At 41.1% G+C, this 17,562-nt stretch overlaps 1 protein-coding gene across 1 annotated transcript in view; it reads right to left on the bottom strand.

Moving 5' to 3' along the window:
* Nucleotides 1-5,662, bottom strand: part of ripor1 (RHO family interacting cell polarization regulator 1) — a 96,609-nt gene extending 90,947 nt beyond the window's left edge. The window contains exon 1 of the mRNA XM_079680474.1: nucleotides 3,632-5,662. Within this exon, the coding sequence (XP_079536600.1) occupies nucleotides 3,632-3,650 (19 nt within the window). The 5' untranslated portion in view covers nucleotides 3,651-5,662. The remainder of the gene's footprint in view (nucleotides 1-3,631) is intronic.
* Between the last annotated feature and the right edge of the window lie 11,900 nt (nucleotides 5,663-17,562).

The following is a 17,562-nucleotide window of genomic DNA, read 5'->3' on the forward strand; positions in this document are numbered from 1 at the left end:
CCCAGCAGGGAGTAGCATCCTGCGGGAGGGCAGGGTCAGGAACAGACTTGGGCGGTTAATGGATACACTGAGTCCACAGGAATATCCCACAGTTTCCCTCTACATCGCTCACTTCCAGGAAAAGGATACTAGTATCTGAAAATAAAATGATGAAGCTGAATCATAACGAAACTTTGACAACAATTTTAATAAGTGTATATACAGAGAATTGATAAGTGATTAATATTCCCAAACCCTTATGGGATAGTTTAGCATTTTGGGGAATGAACTTAGTTATTTTTCTTTCCAAGAGTGAGTTCAGAAGATTTGTTGTCAATCTCATGTCTGTGTTCGATAGGGGAAGCATGTAGATTCTACAGAATAAAGTGTGTTTACAGCTGTTTCAAAAATGCTACTGCATATGTTAAGAAATAGCTTGAAGCTTGTTCAAGTTCCGGCTGCACAAACGGTGATAAACTGTTTCAAGTGGGAGTGGGGGGTTAGAAAGATGTTACTTTACGAGACCTATGTACCAAGTTATTAATACCTTGCATCTTTAAACTTGGAAATGTAAATAGAGGCCTCTTTAATCGTCAGACACATGTAGAAAACACCAAAATGGAACATGCTGATGATTTGACATGCTCTGCAATATGAATTATCAATTTTTCAATGCTCTTTTCTATTGTTTTTGATTTATGCATACATATTCCACCTGCCAGGAAACTAATACTGTAGTTTATATTAATTTGAGCACAGAGTAAACAAAACAAACAACAAAACATGATGAGAGCATTGTCTTTTGTCATGAATATTAGTAATGCAAGTTGCAAAAGTTTTATAATCCCAACATTTAAATCAAGAAAAACCAGATGGATCCAGACTTAATCCAACTACATTGTTTGCCTTAAGATCCTCTCATTGTGGAATCCAACAATCAAGCAAAACGATCGCTTAAATGTTCAGCTAAAATAATGGCAACCATGTGATTATGTAATAATTGTGACAGAACTATATTCTCATGATGAGGAATTGTCAACAATAACCATATTTCCCCCAGATCCTGATCTCTGGATTGTACTAACTGCAAATACATTTTACGAAATAAAACGTTACAATTATAAATCCATATTTCATAAACATTTAGACGTAGCTTAAAACGGTCTTTAAGTAGAATAATAATTAGATCACATAACATCTGATGCCGATATAAATAAAGCAGAAGTTTGGCAGAAGTTTATTGTGTCACTGACCACTTCAACTTTATTCTAGAATCTATGTTTAGTGTGTAATGCTGTGCTGACTTCCTGTTTACATTGACATACAGATGTTTCCTGGTAAACCATTTAAGCTGATTCAGTAAATAACTAGTTTAAAATCAGCTGCTGGTTACTAAGAAAGTAGGAAGCACATCACCAGAGATGGTGTTACTAAAAAAAAGTAATATATTACATATTACATTAAAACAAAGTAATATATTACACTACTTCGTTACTCTATACATAAAGTAATTTACTCGTTACTTTACTCGCAGTGCCGGCCCGCCCCTCCCTACAGGCAGATCACGCAGACTGCTAAAGATTCAAATGTTCTCTTTAGTTCAGTTTCCATTGTCGCATAACACTGATCCAGATAGCTCCTGAATGTTTTCCTATCTGACCATGGCTGTCCTCTGTCTCCTGCTATATGTATGTTGCGCAGTATATCTCTGAACGATGGTGATTCCACTGTGCAAATGGGCAACATTTCCTCTACTATGAAGGATGCTACAAGCTTGTCCATCTCTGCTTTGGTTACCGGTCCTCCAAATTCTAATTGTTGTTGCTTCGGCGGCGGCGCACTCACAACATCCTCACTCTGGGTTCGGGGGTCCTTAGCTATTAGCTTCACCTTAGCATGTGTTCTTTGCAGGTGTTGAGGTTTGACGTGGTGTTTACAGCAGTGGATAACATTTTCTGGCCTGGACACAGTTTGCACCTCACCGTCAACTTCCTGTCTATTCTTCAGACAAACTCAAAATAATGGGCATACCTCCACTCTTCGAAAGTTATCGCTGACTCAGCCATGTTTATGCAGCACTGCACGCGGAGATGTGGACGCGCAAGTCGCGCAGATTACGTACATATAAACCTGCGGCGGAAAACCCTCTTGTCTGTCAGTGTGATTATGACTGATTTTATAAAAGTAACGCGTTACATTACTCCGTTACCGACAAAAGTAATATTATTACAGTAACGCGTTATTTTGTAACGATGATGATCAACTTTGTAACGCCTTACACCCAACTCTGGACATCACACACCAACTCAGTGATACATTTACAGCCCAGACCTTAAGAGCCAGGCTATGACAGAGACCACCTTCATAACTCATTTCCTTTCTCCATTCTTTATAAAGAATCCTGCTGAGTTTAGCAGATTTTGTCAATAAACTCAACACTTCCTCCTTCCTCCATTTGTACTTGCTGTCATGGTTACTTCATCATAATACTAATTTCTGCAGCATGAATCCCATTGGCAGAACATTGTTTTACATGGCATTAACCATGGCCTTTGCCTTCTTTCTTGACCATTGTCATTCACACAGTCACAGTGTTAATAATTGAACATAAAGCGGGATAACTCATGGGGAGAACGGTAAGGGGTCACAAAATGTGTCGTACATTTTATTTTTAGCATTAAAATGTGTCATTGATGAGACAAGGGAGGCATTATGTAACAAAAGCTGTATAGAAACTTATATATAACATTGTTGTCTTCTTTTCTGTGCGACTAAAGCGAACTTTATAATTAAAAGCAACAAAATAAAGTATAAAAAACTATATTAATTTATTGTAAGAAAAATTAAGACAAGTTACATCAATGTAATTGTTTCCTTTGTCAATACTGGCTGTTACGTTATTGTAATGCAAGTATGGACAGATTTTCAAAACAAACATTTAGCGTCAGCAGTCTGCATAAGACAGATCTAATGTGAATTTCTCAATGATTGTTTTACAAAGAATGTAATTTTCGAAAAAAACAGACTAAAGCCTCATATTAGCTCCAGCTGAACTTTATTGTATATGGATATTAATTGTTTATTGCACCAACACCAAACCTCTTGATCCCTTCACAGTCAGTTTGGACAACAGGAACAACAACTAAGAACTGTATGTCATGTCAGAAGTTATAAGACTCATCAAAAAATATAATCATAGCCTCAGTTCAATACATATGTACAGACTATTCCACAAACGTATCAAAAATGGATATAGATATGGAAACCCAGCCTGACTAAATCCTTATGTGTTGTAGCATATTCACACTGGCATAGTGATTTAAGGAGGAGTGACCAAAAGTATTTGTTTATTTGTAGAATTAACTCTTGTGTTGACACCACTGACCAATTCAATCAAGTCAAGAAAAGTTCTAGAAAAATACATTTGAGGCTGAGAGTGATGTTCAGGAAGGGACCTCCATTGAATCACATGACTTTGACAAACATATTAGGTTCAAAATAAGTGACAGAAGCTTTTGTTGTTAGGGTATTTGATGTGAATTCTCCATCCATCAACTCTGTAATAAGTGACAAACCTGTTAACCAGCGACAGACAAACAGAGAGTTAATGATTAGAGTTAAGCTGGTCTGACTGAGCTGCACCGCTTCATACCTCCATATCCACTGTACATGGTGCCGTGGTGGTGGTCGTAGTCAAGTGTTTCTAGCGAGGGGTCCACCCAGTTCCAGAAACAACCTCCTAGTCCTTACTCCAAGTGGACTCCTAGTTGGTAAACTTTCCTTTTGCTTTTAGCCACTCACTATTCTGGGCATTCGGTTAACTTTTCTTTCTTTCCAGATCTATTTCCCTTTTTCTCTTTCCCCATATCCAGTGTCACAGTTGGTAATCCTTCGTCCACTCACCTACTGATCCTCTCTCTCTCTGACACAATGATAAGAGGAGGGGGGAGGAGGAAAAGGAAAAGGAAAAAGCAAGGCGGTCCTCCCTCCATTTCTTCCCCATTGACATCACCGGTTTTTCCTGCCCCTCCTCCCTGCTGGACATATTGTTTCGGACCACACACACAACATCCTCCCGCCACACTACAGCATCCATCTGTACTAACATTGAGCGGCATCACTGCATGTGCACTGCACTGAACTCATTTGTGCTGCTTTAAATTGTTTGGAGGAATTAATGACACATTATTTATGAGGAAGAACCTCGGGGGAATGGAAAACTTAGTGTGCTAATTTTGTGCTGACACAGAAAAAGTAAAGTGATGACTAATTAAGAGGGTGTTGTTCTGGGTAATAGTGAACAAAAAGAGGTTTTACAGTGGTGAATCTGGCTCAACAAAAGCACAATGCAACCTTCATCAAGAAACCCACCCTTCACGCCAATTAAACGCATTGAACTTAAACATTTTGTAATGTAGAGCCAAGATATAGTCAGGGATGTTCTTTAGATTCCGCTACTCTCCGATGCACTTCGATCATTTTATGCAACTAATTGTTGGTGTTGCTTTAAAGGTTGCACTCGGTTCCCTCCATTACCATGTTTGGCACAATGCTAATATCTGCCAAATTTGAAGAAATTCCATCAAGACGTTCCTGAGATATCACTTACACAAGAATGAGACAAATGTGAGGCCACAGTGAACTTGAACTGTGATCTTCTTCCAACCCTTTTCTCCTTCAGTCCAAATGGACGTTTGTGCCAAGTAAGAAGAAATTCCCTCCAGTTCCTGAAATATCTAATTTACAAGAATGGTCAATCTGCCTCTAAAAGGCTAATCATGTGCGTCCTTATTTAAGATAAAATTCTACCTACGGCCTCTCCTGCTTTTCCGGTTATTACCCGTCCCCTTGTGTGTTATGTAGCTTTTTATGTATGTAAACGGTATGCAGAGTCACAAACCCTCAAAGTACACCCTGTAGCGAGTAAAACTCTAACACAGAAAATAACTGTCGTTGGAGATTTGTCTTTTTCCATTGTTTTCTTCTTATAGTGTAGTAAGTACAGTGACGTATTGGGTATAGTGACGTAACCACCACGGCACCATGTACACTCAATCTTTTCTCAGCTGCAGCTCCGCAGATTTCTCAGCCTGAACTCAGCCTGAGACGGCGAGGGCTTGTTCTGGGCTCGTTCTGAGCACACATGCAGACTCACAGCCAGGCTGCAGGTGTGTGTGTGTGCTCGGGCTGGGTTCAGGCTGGGTTTTGCTGTGTCTCGCTGTCTCCCAGATCCCCCGCATCAAGCCAGCTCACACTGTCCGCTCCAGCAGCGAGCCCCGCAACGTCCCGCCAACACGGCACCCGGACCCCATGCAGCATTCTCATCTGTTTGTCATTGCTGGTGTCATTTTCTGGTTGCTAACGCCATTGTAACACTTAATCACTGATGTTCCGCTGTAATGGTGGTGGACTAATCAGAACAGAGTGGGCGAGCTGACCAATCAGAGAACACTGGGCTCATAGGGAGGGAGGGACAGGAGCTCCAACATGCCATTTAGGAGAGAGTGAATACACATACTATACAGAGATGCTGTATGAGAAACCAATGTGAGTTTGGAAAATTGCACAATATAAATCTATTTTAGTATACCTCAACAATGGAATTATGATCAGTAGAAATGGCCATGACATGGGACCTTTAAGAGATGGGATACAAGAATAGAGAGGCGAAGTCCCTCCCTTTCCGGTGGACCTCAAGGGACCTTATTTCGGAAAAATCATGTATTGAAGTCAATGACGAGAGAAAAGTTATCTTTCAATACCGGTTGAATTGTGCCATGAATTACACATATGATGTTTGTCAATCTTAAAAAATCATTTCCATGTCAAAAAAGTTAGTTTGTCGTAAAACTGTTGAAATATAAGACGCAACTAGAAGGACTACAAATCCCAGAGTCGCGTAAGTGATGTCATAATTGTTTTCCTCCACTAAATATAAGAGATAGCTAAGATAAGATAACTTTAACAAGATGCCTGTGTGCTTTGTACCAGGTTGTAAATCATACCAGCAATGGGTCTTGCTCGTTCTTTTGCTTCCCGTCTGATGAAAGGACCAGGAGTGGCTAGATCAAGTTAGCTACCTAGCTAATAGCAAGCACGTTAGTTAGCATTACAGCCTTAGCCTTGTAATTTTTATTGGCCTTAACATGAAGTAACATTAAGTAACCCAAAATGTTAAACAGTAAGAGTAGTTGTTTCTACACGGACCACTATTGCGGTCAGCATGTTGTAACTTCCGGTTGTTGTTGTTGTCATCTCCGGGTATCCCGTGTGCCTGTTCTGTTGCTGATAGCTTATTATCTTAACTTAATCGATCGTTTTAAAAACTCTTGATCACGGCAACTGCCTGACGTTGTAATCACACGTTACTACAGCTTAAGCACTCACAACTCTCCTTCTCTTTACGACTGTAACTCCACAGTTGCTTACACTCTTTTCGGGTTTGCTAACGGTAGCTACTTTAGCTTGATAGCTAGCCATGGCTCTTTCCCCACCCTCGGGTGCTATTTCCTGCTCTAACGGTCTCATGTTTGGTTACTTCCCTACCTCCTTTACTGGTACCGATACATGTGTTAAATGTAGTATAGTTGTTTGGTTGGAGGCGGGAATCTTAACCATAGAAGCCCGGCTCCGCATCTTAGAAAGTAACTCAGCTACAGTAAAGCCCATGTTAGCCGGTGCGGACCGGCAAAAGGTAGCTCCTCTTAGCCGTTCCCCGGCAACTCCCGAGCAGCAGGGAGATTGGGTGACTGTTCAGAAGGGGCATAACGCGAAACCCGCAGGTCCCCACCAACCTGTTCACGTATCTAACAGATATTCCCCACTCAGCGAGACACCCGGTGAGAAGCCAACTCTGGTTATTGGTAGCTCTATTATGAGACACGTGAATTTAGAGACCGAAGCCTCCACAGTCACATGCATTCCGGGGGCCAGAGCGGGCGACGTTGAGGCGCATCTTAGACTGCTGGCTAAAAATAAACGTAAATACAGTAGGATTGTTATTCACGTCGGTGGTAATGATGTTCGTTTACGCCAATCAGAATGCACCAAACTTAATGTGGCGTCGGTGTGTAGTTATGCTAAAACAATGTCGGACACCGTAATCTTCTCTGGTCCCCTCCCCAATCTGATCAATGATGACATGTATAGCCGCATGTCATCATTTCAGCGCTGGTTGTCTTGGTGGTGCCCAGCAAACAATGTGGGCTTCGTGAATAATTGGACAGCCTTCTGGGGAAAACCTGGTCTGATTAAGAGAGACGGCATTCATCCTACTTTGGAAGGTGCAAATCTCATTTCGGCAAACATTTCAGGGCTCTGTGGACTTAATCCATGACAAACTGGAGTTGAGACCAGGAGGCAGAGTCGCAGTCTTACACGCTTCTCTGCGCTCTCTCCTAGGCAGTCATCCATAGGAATCCCGACCCCAATAAAATACCCAATATTAACGGTGTGTGTGTCTGCCCAAGGACAATTTAAGGTAAAACCTAATAGAGGTGTCCTACATAATAACCTAATAAAAGTAAATGTAACAACTACTACAGTGCAACAAAACAGGAAAATGAAATGTGGTCTCTTAAACATAAGATCTCTAGCATCTAAAGCAATATTGGTAAATTATTTAATATCAGATTATAATATTGATATATGCTGTCTCACTGAAACTTGGTTGAGACATGAAGAATATGTCAGCATAAATGAGGCCACTCCACCCAGCCATATCAATACTCATATTGCCCGAGGCACGGGCCAGGGAGGTGGAGTTGCAGCAATCTTTGACTCAAGTTTACTTATCAATACTAAACAAAAATTTAATTATACCTCCTTTGAAAACCTCACTTTTAGTCTTACGCATCCGACCTGGAAAACTTTGCAGCCAATCTTATTTGTTACAGTGTACCGTGCAACAGGTCCTTATTCAGAATTCTTATCAGAATTCTCTGAGTTTTTATCAGCTTTGGTACTTAAAACAGATAAAGTAATTATCGTAGGTGACTTTAATATTCATGTTGACGATGATAAAAATAGCCTTACTGTTGCATTTAACTCTATATTAGATTCTGTTGGTTTCTGTCAGAGTGTAAATAAACCAACCCACTGCTATATTTACACTCTCGACCTTGTTCTGACTTGTGGTATTGAAATTGAGCAACTATTAGTCGAACCGCATAATCCTGCTTTATCCGACCATTTCTTAGTAACTTTTGAAGTACTGTTACTAGACTACAAAACATTAGTCAATCTGTTAGTGCTATAGCCAAATGTAAGGAAGAGATTCCACCAATACTTAACTCGATAGCATGTCTGCATGTAAGGGAGGAAACTTATACAAAATGTACACCACCCGAAATTGATCATGTTGTTGATAGTGCTACAGATGCCCTGCGAATAAAACTCTGTTGCTCCTTTGAAAAAGAAGAAAATAAAACAACATAGATTAGCTCCATGGCATAATGCCGAAACCCTCAAAATAAAGCAAAAGTCGAGACAACTTGAAAGGATATGGCGTTCCACTAAACTTGAAGAATCTCGTTTAATTTGGCATATTACTCTCAATGAATATAAGAAAGCACTGCGTAAAGCGAGAGCAGCCTAGTACTCTTCATTAATAGATGAGAATAAGAATAATGCAAGACTTCAGCACTGTAGCCAGGCTGACAGAGAGCCACAGCTCGATTGAGCCTTCTATTCCCATAGCACTCAGTAGTAATGATTTTATGTGCTTTTTTAACAATACAATTGTTACTCTTAGAAACAAAATTAATGACCTCTTGCCTTTGACCAATATAGTATTATCAACAGCTCCCGGAAACGTAAGTTCTAATATTACACTAGAAAGTAAACTAGAATGCTTTTCAGCCATAAACCTTGAACAATTAAATTAAATGATTCTCTCTTCTAAACCATCAACGTGTATCTTAGACCCGATTCCAACTAAGCTGTTAAAAGAAGTTTGTCCATTAATTAGCACTTCTTTATTAAATATTATGAATATGTCTTTATTATCAGGCTATGTTCCACAATAATTCAAAGTAGCAGTGATAAAACCGCTTCTTAAAAAGCACAACCTCGATCCAGAGGTTTTAGCCAACTATAGACCTATTTCTAATCTTCCGTTCCTCTCAAAAATTCTTGAGAAAGCAGTCGCAAAACAGCTGTGTGATTACTTAAAAAACTATGATTTATTTGAAGATTTTCAGTCTGGCTTTAGAACACAACATAGCACAGAGACAGCTCTGGTTAAAGTCACAAATGACATTCTAATAGCCTCAGACAAAGGACTTGTCTTTATTCTTGTTTTGCTCGATCTCAGTGCTGTATTTGATACTATCGACCATGATATCCTATTGCAAAGACTAGAGCACTTAGTTGGCATACAGGGAACTGTTTTAGGCTGGTTTAGGTCCTATCTATCTGAACGCTCTCAGTTTGTACGTGTCAACGATGAATCTTCCACGCAAACCAAAGTTAGCCATGGAGTGCCACAGGGCTCAGTGCTTGGACCTATTTTGTTCACCCTATATATGCTTCCGTTAGGCAATATTATAAGGAATCATTCTGTAAACTTTCATTGTTATGCGGATGATACTCAACTATATTTATCAATCAAGCCTGATGAAATTAATCATCTAAATAAAATTCAAGACTGCCTCAAGGACTTAAAAACGTGGATGACCTTACATTTTTTTTATGTTAAACACGACCAAAACTGAAGTTATTGTACTTGGCCCGAAGAATCTACGATACAAATTATCTAAAGACATAGTAACTATGGACGGCATTAATTTGGCCTCCAGTGAGACTGTAAGGAATCTTGGTGTTATATTTGATCAGGATTTATCCTTTAACGCCCACATAAAATCAATCTCGAGGTCCGCCCATTTCCATCTACGTAACATTGCAAAAATCAGGCATATCTTGCCTCAAAACAATGCAGAAAAACTAGTCCATGCATTTGTTACTTCAAGGCTGGATTACTGTAACTCCTTATTATCAGGGTGTACCAAGAAGTCAGTCAAGTCGCTTCAGCTGATTCAAAATGCTGCAGCTCGTGTACTAACCAGAGTTAGGAAAAGGGACCACATTACTCCTGTTCTGGCTGCCTTACACTGGCTCCATATACAACACAGGATAGAATTAAAAACTCTTCTTCTCGCCTACAAAGCCCTTAATGGGCAGGCGCCATCTTACCTTAAAGAACTCATTATACCCTACTGTCATTGCGTTCCAAGAATGCAGGGTTGTTGGTTGTTCCTAGAGTCTCTAAAAGTAAAATGGGAGCCAGAGCCTTTTCTTATCAAGCTCCACTTTTGTGGAATCAGCTTCCAGTTTGTGTTCGGGCGGCAGACACCCTATCCATTTTTAAGAGTGCGCTTAAGACCTTCCTTTTTGATAAAGCTTATAGTTAGGGCTGATTAGATTCAGCCCCTAGTTTTGCTGATATAGCCTTAGTTTGTCGGGGGACATCTTACTTCTTCCTTCTTTCTGTCTATACCTGTGTACTCTCATGTTCCGATTAACCCAGCTTCCCCAAATGTCTTTCTTTTTGGTGTCTATATACGCCGGGATCCGGAGTCATGGATAATCCTGCGGTCCTGTCTCATGGATCGCGAGTCCTGGATCGCGAGTCGTGGCTGTGGTGCTGGATCATAAGTCCTGGATGGATATCCTCGTGAATTCATCTTCCTATTATACACACATGCATTTCCAAACATTTGGACTACCTATGTTGCAAATGTATTATCTTTTCAATTTACACACGGCATCTATTGCACGTCGGACCGTCCTGGGAGAGGTATCCCTCCTCTTTTGCTCTCCCTGAGGTTTCTCCCATTTTTCCCTTTAAACTGTGGGTTTTCTCCGGAAGTTTTTCCTTGTACGATGTGAGGGTCTAAGGACAGAGGGTGTCGTATTTTCATACTGATATTCTGTACAAACTGTGGAGTCCACTGAGACAAATGTAACATTTGTGATATTGGGCTATATAAATAAACATTGATTGATTGATTGATTGATTGATTGATTGATTGATCGTGGTCATATTTCTTGAACCCTTTGAAGAGAACTATCAAACCGGTGTGATCATTCTATAATACACCATTTAAGCCCTGGGGAGAAATGCTAACGCTACATTAGCATCGGCGATGTTTTCTACTTCATGCTATCTGCACAAATGATTAACATTGAACATTAAAAAGATCAGGCATTTCAGGGAGAATCGAAGGAAGGCAGGCAGGCGGGCAGCTTTGTATGACATTCTTCTGGACGTGTTTCATTGTGGTGATCGTGAGAGTAGTCAATCCCTTTTTTGGCAAGATCGTAGTGACGTCCATCTTGGTGACGTGTGTTGTTGTGCGAGACCCGAGATGTTTTTTTTTAACTTGCAAAAATTATCTTTTAAATTAACGAACATCATATGTGTAATTCGTGGCACAATTCAAACGGGATTGAAAGATAACTTTTCTCTCACCATTGACTTCAACACATAATTTTTCCGAAATAAGGTCCCATGGAGATCCACCGGAAAGGGAGGGACTTCGCCTCTCTATGGGGTCTTATCCAAGCCCACAGGAAGTGAGCCGTTGAAGCACATTTTCGTGGCGAAATGGTGGTACTACATCTTCCGTCTCAGTCCGTGACATCGTTTTGCCCAAAAATACTTTCTCCCATTGCCTTACATCCGTATAGAGGCGTCTGTTAATCAGTAGATTTGACTTTTTTTATAGCTAAATTGAATACCTAGTACGAACACTTGAATAGCCCTTATTTAAATCATTGGGGCATAAAAGTTGTAAAATGCACTTAAAGCTTGTTATTTACCCTCTCTAATCATTTGACTGAGCCAAATACGGCCATGCCACTGCTGTGTCATAGAGGATGGGAGGTAGCGTTTAAGGAAAACCCATCCGCAAATATATTTACTACGAGTTACATTAGATAATGTCCATCAATAAGAGATTGTTTCATTTCCTTTATATTTTGACAAGACACAAAGGAATCCAGCTGCAGTGGCGCTGCCATGCAGTCTGTGTGGCCGCTCTAACCTGTTAACATGTGGGCCAAAATAATAAAGCAAGAGGTCCAAGACCCAGTTTGGCCCCTTCATTATAAGTCTGTCTGAAGTCCCTGATGAGGACTTCAAGCCTCTGTTTGATATGTACTATACATGAGAACAGATGTGCATTTGTATCTGAATAACTAAAAGTCCAATAGTTCACAATTCAGTGAGATGCATTTCTACTAATCCACCTATGAAGTTAAATAAATGACATTTAATAAAAACATAAAATGGGACCTTGGAGTTCTTGAAGCATTTTAGACTGTGAGTGAGCAATGCTGGCCAAGCATATTAACGCCACAACCACAGGCTACTTTATATTTAACTTGTCTCCACATTCTTCCCATTCCTGTCATTTTTCTAGACCATGTATGCTCCGTTCCTCTTCCTCCGACATTGATATTGTCATTCTTTTACTTTTCTTTACAATTGTGAATCTTAAAGCTCTGCTGCATTTTTTTCAGTTTTTTGGATGCTTCAGAATGTATAGGGCCGGGTGGAGTATTCTTGTTAACAAAAAAGTTATTTTTACATGAATCACTACAACCACTGTGTGCGTCCTAGAGGTCTTAAGAAAAAGCACTTTCTTACTTATTATGAAAAGGTCCCATGTTTTGGCCATTTCTACTGATCATAATTCCATTGTTGAGGTCTACTAGAATAGATTTACATTGTTCAATGTTCCAAAATCACATTGATTTTCTCATACAGCATCTCTGTATAGTATGTGTATTCACTCTGTCCTACACACCTTGTTGGAACTCCTGCCCCGCCCCAGACACACAAGCACGCGGTTTGATTAGCTAGAGCTTGTACTGGCATATGATTCGATTGGCTGACGCCTCCGTCGAAGCGTCAAAAGTAGAACATTGCTCTACTTTTGCAGCGAGCACCGCAAGAAAAGCTACGCTTTGATCCCACAATGCAGTTCGGCGAGGCGTGACGTCACCCCATTCAAAGTGAATGGGCAGAAGCGTTGAAGCGGCAACGCACGCCGCCGTGTGTAGGGGCCGTTAGTCTATATCCAGCATCCAGGGAAACACAGCGGGAAATCCACCTCACAACGTCAATAGGCCCCTGAAGAAAGAAATGGAAAAAGATGAATGTAAAAAGATAAATCTCCAACGAGGCGTTCTGGGGCAGCATAGACACGTATTTTCTGTGTTAGAGTTGTACTCGCTACAGGGTTTACTTTGAGGGTTTGTGACTTTGCAGACCGTTTACATGCAGAAAAAGCTACATAACACACAAGGGGACGGGTAATAACCAGAAAAGCATATGGTGGGACCTTTAAAGTATGTTTTTAAATCTAAAATGGTTTATGTCCATGTTTAATAGCTTGTAGTCTTTTTTTCTACATTTGTTGCCCCATTACTACAACCTGTTTATTATTGGAATGGTATAAAGCTGCACAAAATGGCAGTTAGCTCAGAGAAAAAGACGGTGTTTGCTTTTTCTTGAGGTGGCGACGACATCCACTCACAGCTAATGTGAAACATTGAAAAAAGATGCTGCTGCTCAGGAAAAGGCTTAATGTGGATACAGGTCTTAACAGAGGAAGTTTGTTTGGAAAAGTAATAGGAAAACAAAACTCCACTTTACTTCGACCTGGACCGTAATAAGTAAAGACAGTGTGCAGGGCTTTTTATATCTGAGGTGGCAGATTGGAAAATGCATACATGAACATCACATACAGTCACTTCCTGATTGGTTTGTCTTAATCACTGCAGCTCTTCTTTCTCTACTCCCTCTTTTATATCATCAAACATCATGGCTTTATATTACTTCGCCTCCTCTGAAGAGGAAGTGCTGCATTATGCTTACAACTATTTTATAGCAGACTGATCGACTCAGAACTTGCTGCAGTTAGCCAGTCTGTCACTTAGTCAAATATAATTTACAGACACCAGAGACAGTGTTGAGACAGTGTTTACCTCTGCTGGTGCGTTTAAGGTCGCCTAAAACTCCGGCAAGATTCTAAATCCAGAACAACCAAATTCACATTGTCCTCTTTCCATATTTGCATATTTCCATACTTCCATATTTGTATCTTTTTGGGACTGTACCTGTGTTTGTTATTCTGACACAATACTGTATAGTAGCTATTTTATGCAATGCTTTTCCGCCACTTTAAAACATTTTACTGTAGTACAGGAATGTTCACAAAATATTTAACGCATTTAACGCATGTGCAGAATGGCCCGCCCCATACATCCCACCAGTGGCAGTGCCAGGGTATGGCTGGGGTAGGCTACACCCATACCAAGAAATGGCTTAGCCCCACCATGAAAAATGATGTGAAAGTAAGCAAAATAAAGTCTGCCAACTCGCGCCGAGATTTGCACAGACAGCAGTTAGTAAGATTGATTTCAGTAGCCACTTGTCTGGAAATACCAAAGACCAGAAACGAAAACTTTTGTCACGTAGTGATCGTCTTCCCAATAGAACATCTTTGATAATGTCTTCTGGCCAATCAGAATCAAGATAACAGCGTGGTGTTGTTGCAGGAAGTCCCGACGGAGAATACTTTTGCTGTAGTACAGGGGCGCATTTGCGTACCGACGTACTTGTGAAGCTTTTCCAGAAGGCGGTTAGATCACCGGACGACAAAGTCGGTCTCCGTGTGCACAAACAGGGCTGCTGTTAACGTTGGTCTGTACAACGGAATTGTGCCAAAACTTCGCCAACCGGCTGCGGAGGGAGACTCCCCCCCTTCACTGGAGAACTGCGCTAAAACAGCTGATCACAACGTTCACGCTCTGTGGTCACGAAGTACTCCACTAGCCCCCCCCCCGTGTTGATAGAAATCAACACGTAATGAAATAAGACCCCATGGTTTGATGATTGATAGGTGCTGTTAAGCTTGGGTGCACATGAATCGCGTATGAACAATAAGTAAATCAGACTCGGTATTCTCTTCAGCATGTCTCCGGTAAGTTTATTCACAGACTGACAACAGTCAACGTAGTGACGTCACATTAGGACGTACCTTCATACAAGAACAGAATAACAGTGCGACTGCTACCGTAGTACACAGACTAAGGGCGTCATCAAATAATAATACTTAACACCCCCACTCGCTCTTAGCTTACTGGGTTACCTGAGAACAAAACAAAATAAGACTTCTTTTTCTTTTACCTTAACTATGTTAACTCTTTGCCCTTCTAGGTGCCAAACATATCCTGAGCAAACCTCTTTAGCTTTATTTTGCTCACATATCTCTTTTGAGACATTTTGACTTGACCTTCTGTTTGCTCAAAATCTATACCTAAGAAATATTTCAACTTTCCCAGGTTTTTCATTTTGAACCTTTCAGTGAGCATCCCCTTTACACTTTCCAATACACCCTCGTTGCTGGCTGCTATAATGAGATCGTCAACCCATATTATTAGGATTACCTTTTCGCTGTGCTTTTCTCTTGTATACACACAGTGATCAGCGGGGTTTTGTACAAAACCATTTTCAGTCAAACATGTATGTAACATAGCATTCCAGTTTCTGCCTGACTGCTTTAAACCATAGAGAGATTTGTGCAACTTGCATACTAACTCTTCACCTGTTTTTGACTGTTTCTCATAACCTTCTGGTTGTGTCATATATATTTCACAATCAATGGGTGCATGTAAATAGGCTGTTTTAACATCCATTTGGTGTAAGATTAAGTTCTCCTGTGCTGCCTTTTGCATGAGTACTCTTACACTTGTCATATCAGCTGTGGGTGAGAATGTCTCATCATAGTCGATTCCTGGTTTCTGACTGTAGCCTTTAGCTACAAATCGCGCCTTGTACTTGTCTGACCCATCAATGTCACTCTTGAGTGCGTAGACCCATCTACCCCCCACTGCCCGTTTGCCTGGTGGCAATTGGGTGAGGTTGAAGGTCTCGTTCTCCTCCAGTGATCTCATCTCCTCGTTCATGGCATTTTTCCACTGCCTTGATTTGGGTGACGCTATGGCGTCCTGGAAGGTTTGAGGAATGTCGCATACTGCTCTGTAACAAAAATCCATGCATGTTTGCAGTTTGTCCTCCGTATCGTCAGTCTCAAACTCCTGTAGGTGAGCTGGTCTCCTCCTGGTTCTGGGTGGGTTTTTTCTGTTTGGAGTCTCGGTGACTTTACCCGGCTGTGTACGTTCAGTCTGTTCAGGTAAAGTCCCAGAAGCACCACTTTGAGTATCTTGACCTGGCACATTTCCCACATCACATTCATCAACAACATTTTCATCGCTGTCCTTGACCCTGGGATGTACATCACTATCACCATATTCATTGTATGACTCTGGTGTTTGTGTTTCCTTTTCTTTATCCCCCTTTGTTGTGAATTTTACCAATCTGTGCTTTTGGACCCTCTCTGTGTCTGGATAATACACCAGGTAAGCTGGGCTATTTTTATCATAGCCTATGAAAACACCTTGCTCACACCTAGGGTCGAGCTTTCCCTTCTCTTGTTTGTAAGCAAAACACACTGACCCAAATTTCTGAAGTTTGGATATATTTGGTTCTTTGCCTGTGAACAGCTCGTATGGCGTTTTCTTTGTGCGCCTACTGTAACACCTGTTCCTTACATAAGCTGCTGTCTGTATGGCGTAGTTCCATAGTTTATTTGGTAACTTGCTTTCTATCAGTAAGCATCTGCCCATATCATAGAGAGTTCGCCAACCTCTCTCTGCTGTACCATTTTGGTGGGGTGAATAGGGTGCAGACGTCTCATGTCTAATCCTATTTTTGGTTAACAGTGCCTGGAAGTCTCGGCTTGTAAACTCAGTGCCGTTATCTGAACGGATACACTTAACTTCTCCGTAAGGTGCTATGTCTGCTAAGAACCTTTCTGTGGCCTGCACTGTATCACTCTTGGACCTTAGAAAATACACAAAAATAGTACCAGAGTAGTCGTCTGTAAAAGACTGTGTATATCTGTGCCCTTCTATGCTTGGTGTTGACATGGGACCGGCTAAGTCTGTGTGGACTAGTTCTAAGGGCATCTTAGCCTTTTGGTCTGGCTCCCTATTTCTCGTTTGGGTGAACTTGCCCTGTGTACACACTTCACACAACTGAGCTGGTTTGACTGCACTTCCTCTTATCTCCATGCCTTTCACTACACCTTGTAAATTTTGTACATCTTCGTAATTGCAATGACCCAAAATTTCATGCCAAGTTTGCATGTCGTGACACCCTTTACATTGGTCAACATTCCCCTCAACAGTTGGTAAGTAATACAAATTTACACTTTCATGGATGTCAAACCTGCTGCCGTCTTTGGTAACCATGTGACTGTCCCCTTTCTTGAAGGTGATTGTCGCCCCTCCGTTTGTTGCTCTTGCCACCGAAAAGATGTCATGTGGGTATGAGGGCATGTACAGTGCATCCCGTAGCTGTGCTCTGTGTTGTCGTCCGGCGTCGTCTAATAGACATATCACCGCCGTTCCTCTTCTCTGTGCTGTTCCATTGCACTTGGTCCCGTCAGCTAACTCCACTGAATGAAACTCGGGCTGGAATGAATCGTCGAAGCTTTTAAACTTTCCGATGTC

The sequence above is a fragment of the Notothenia rossii genome (genome assembly GCF_949606895.1).
Source record: "Notothenia rossii genome assembly, chromosome: 5".
Taxonomy (NCBI): Eukaryota; Metazoa; Chordata; class Actinopteri; order Perciformes; family Nototheniidae; genus Notothenia; species Notothenia rossii.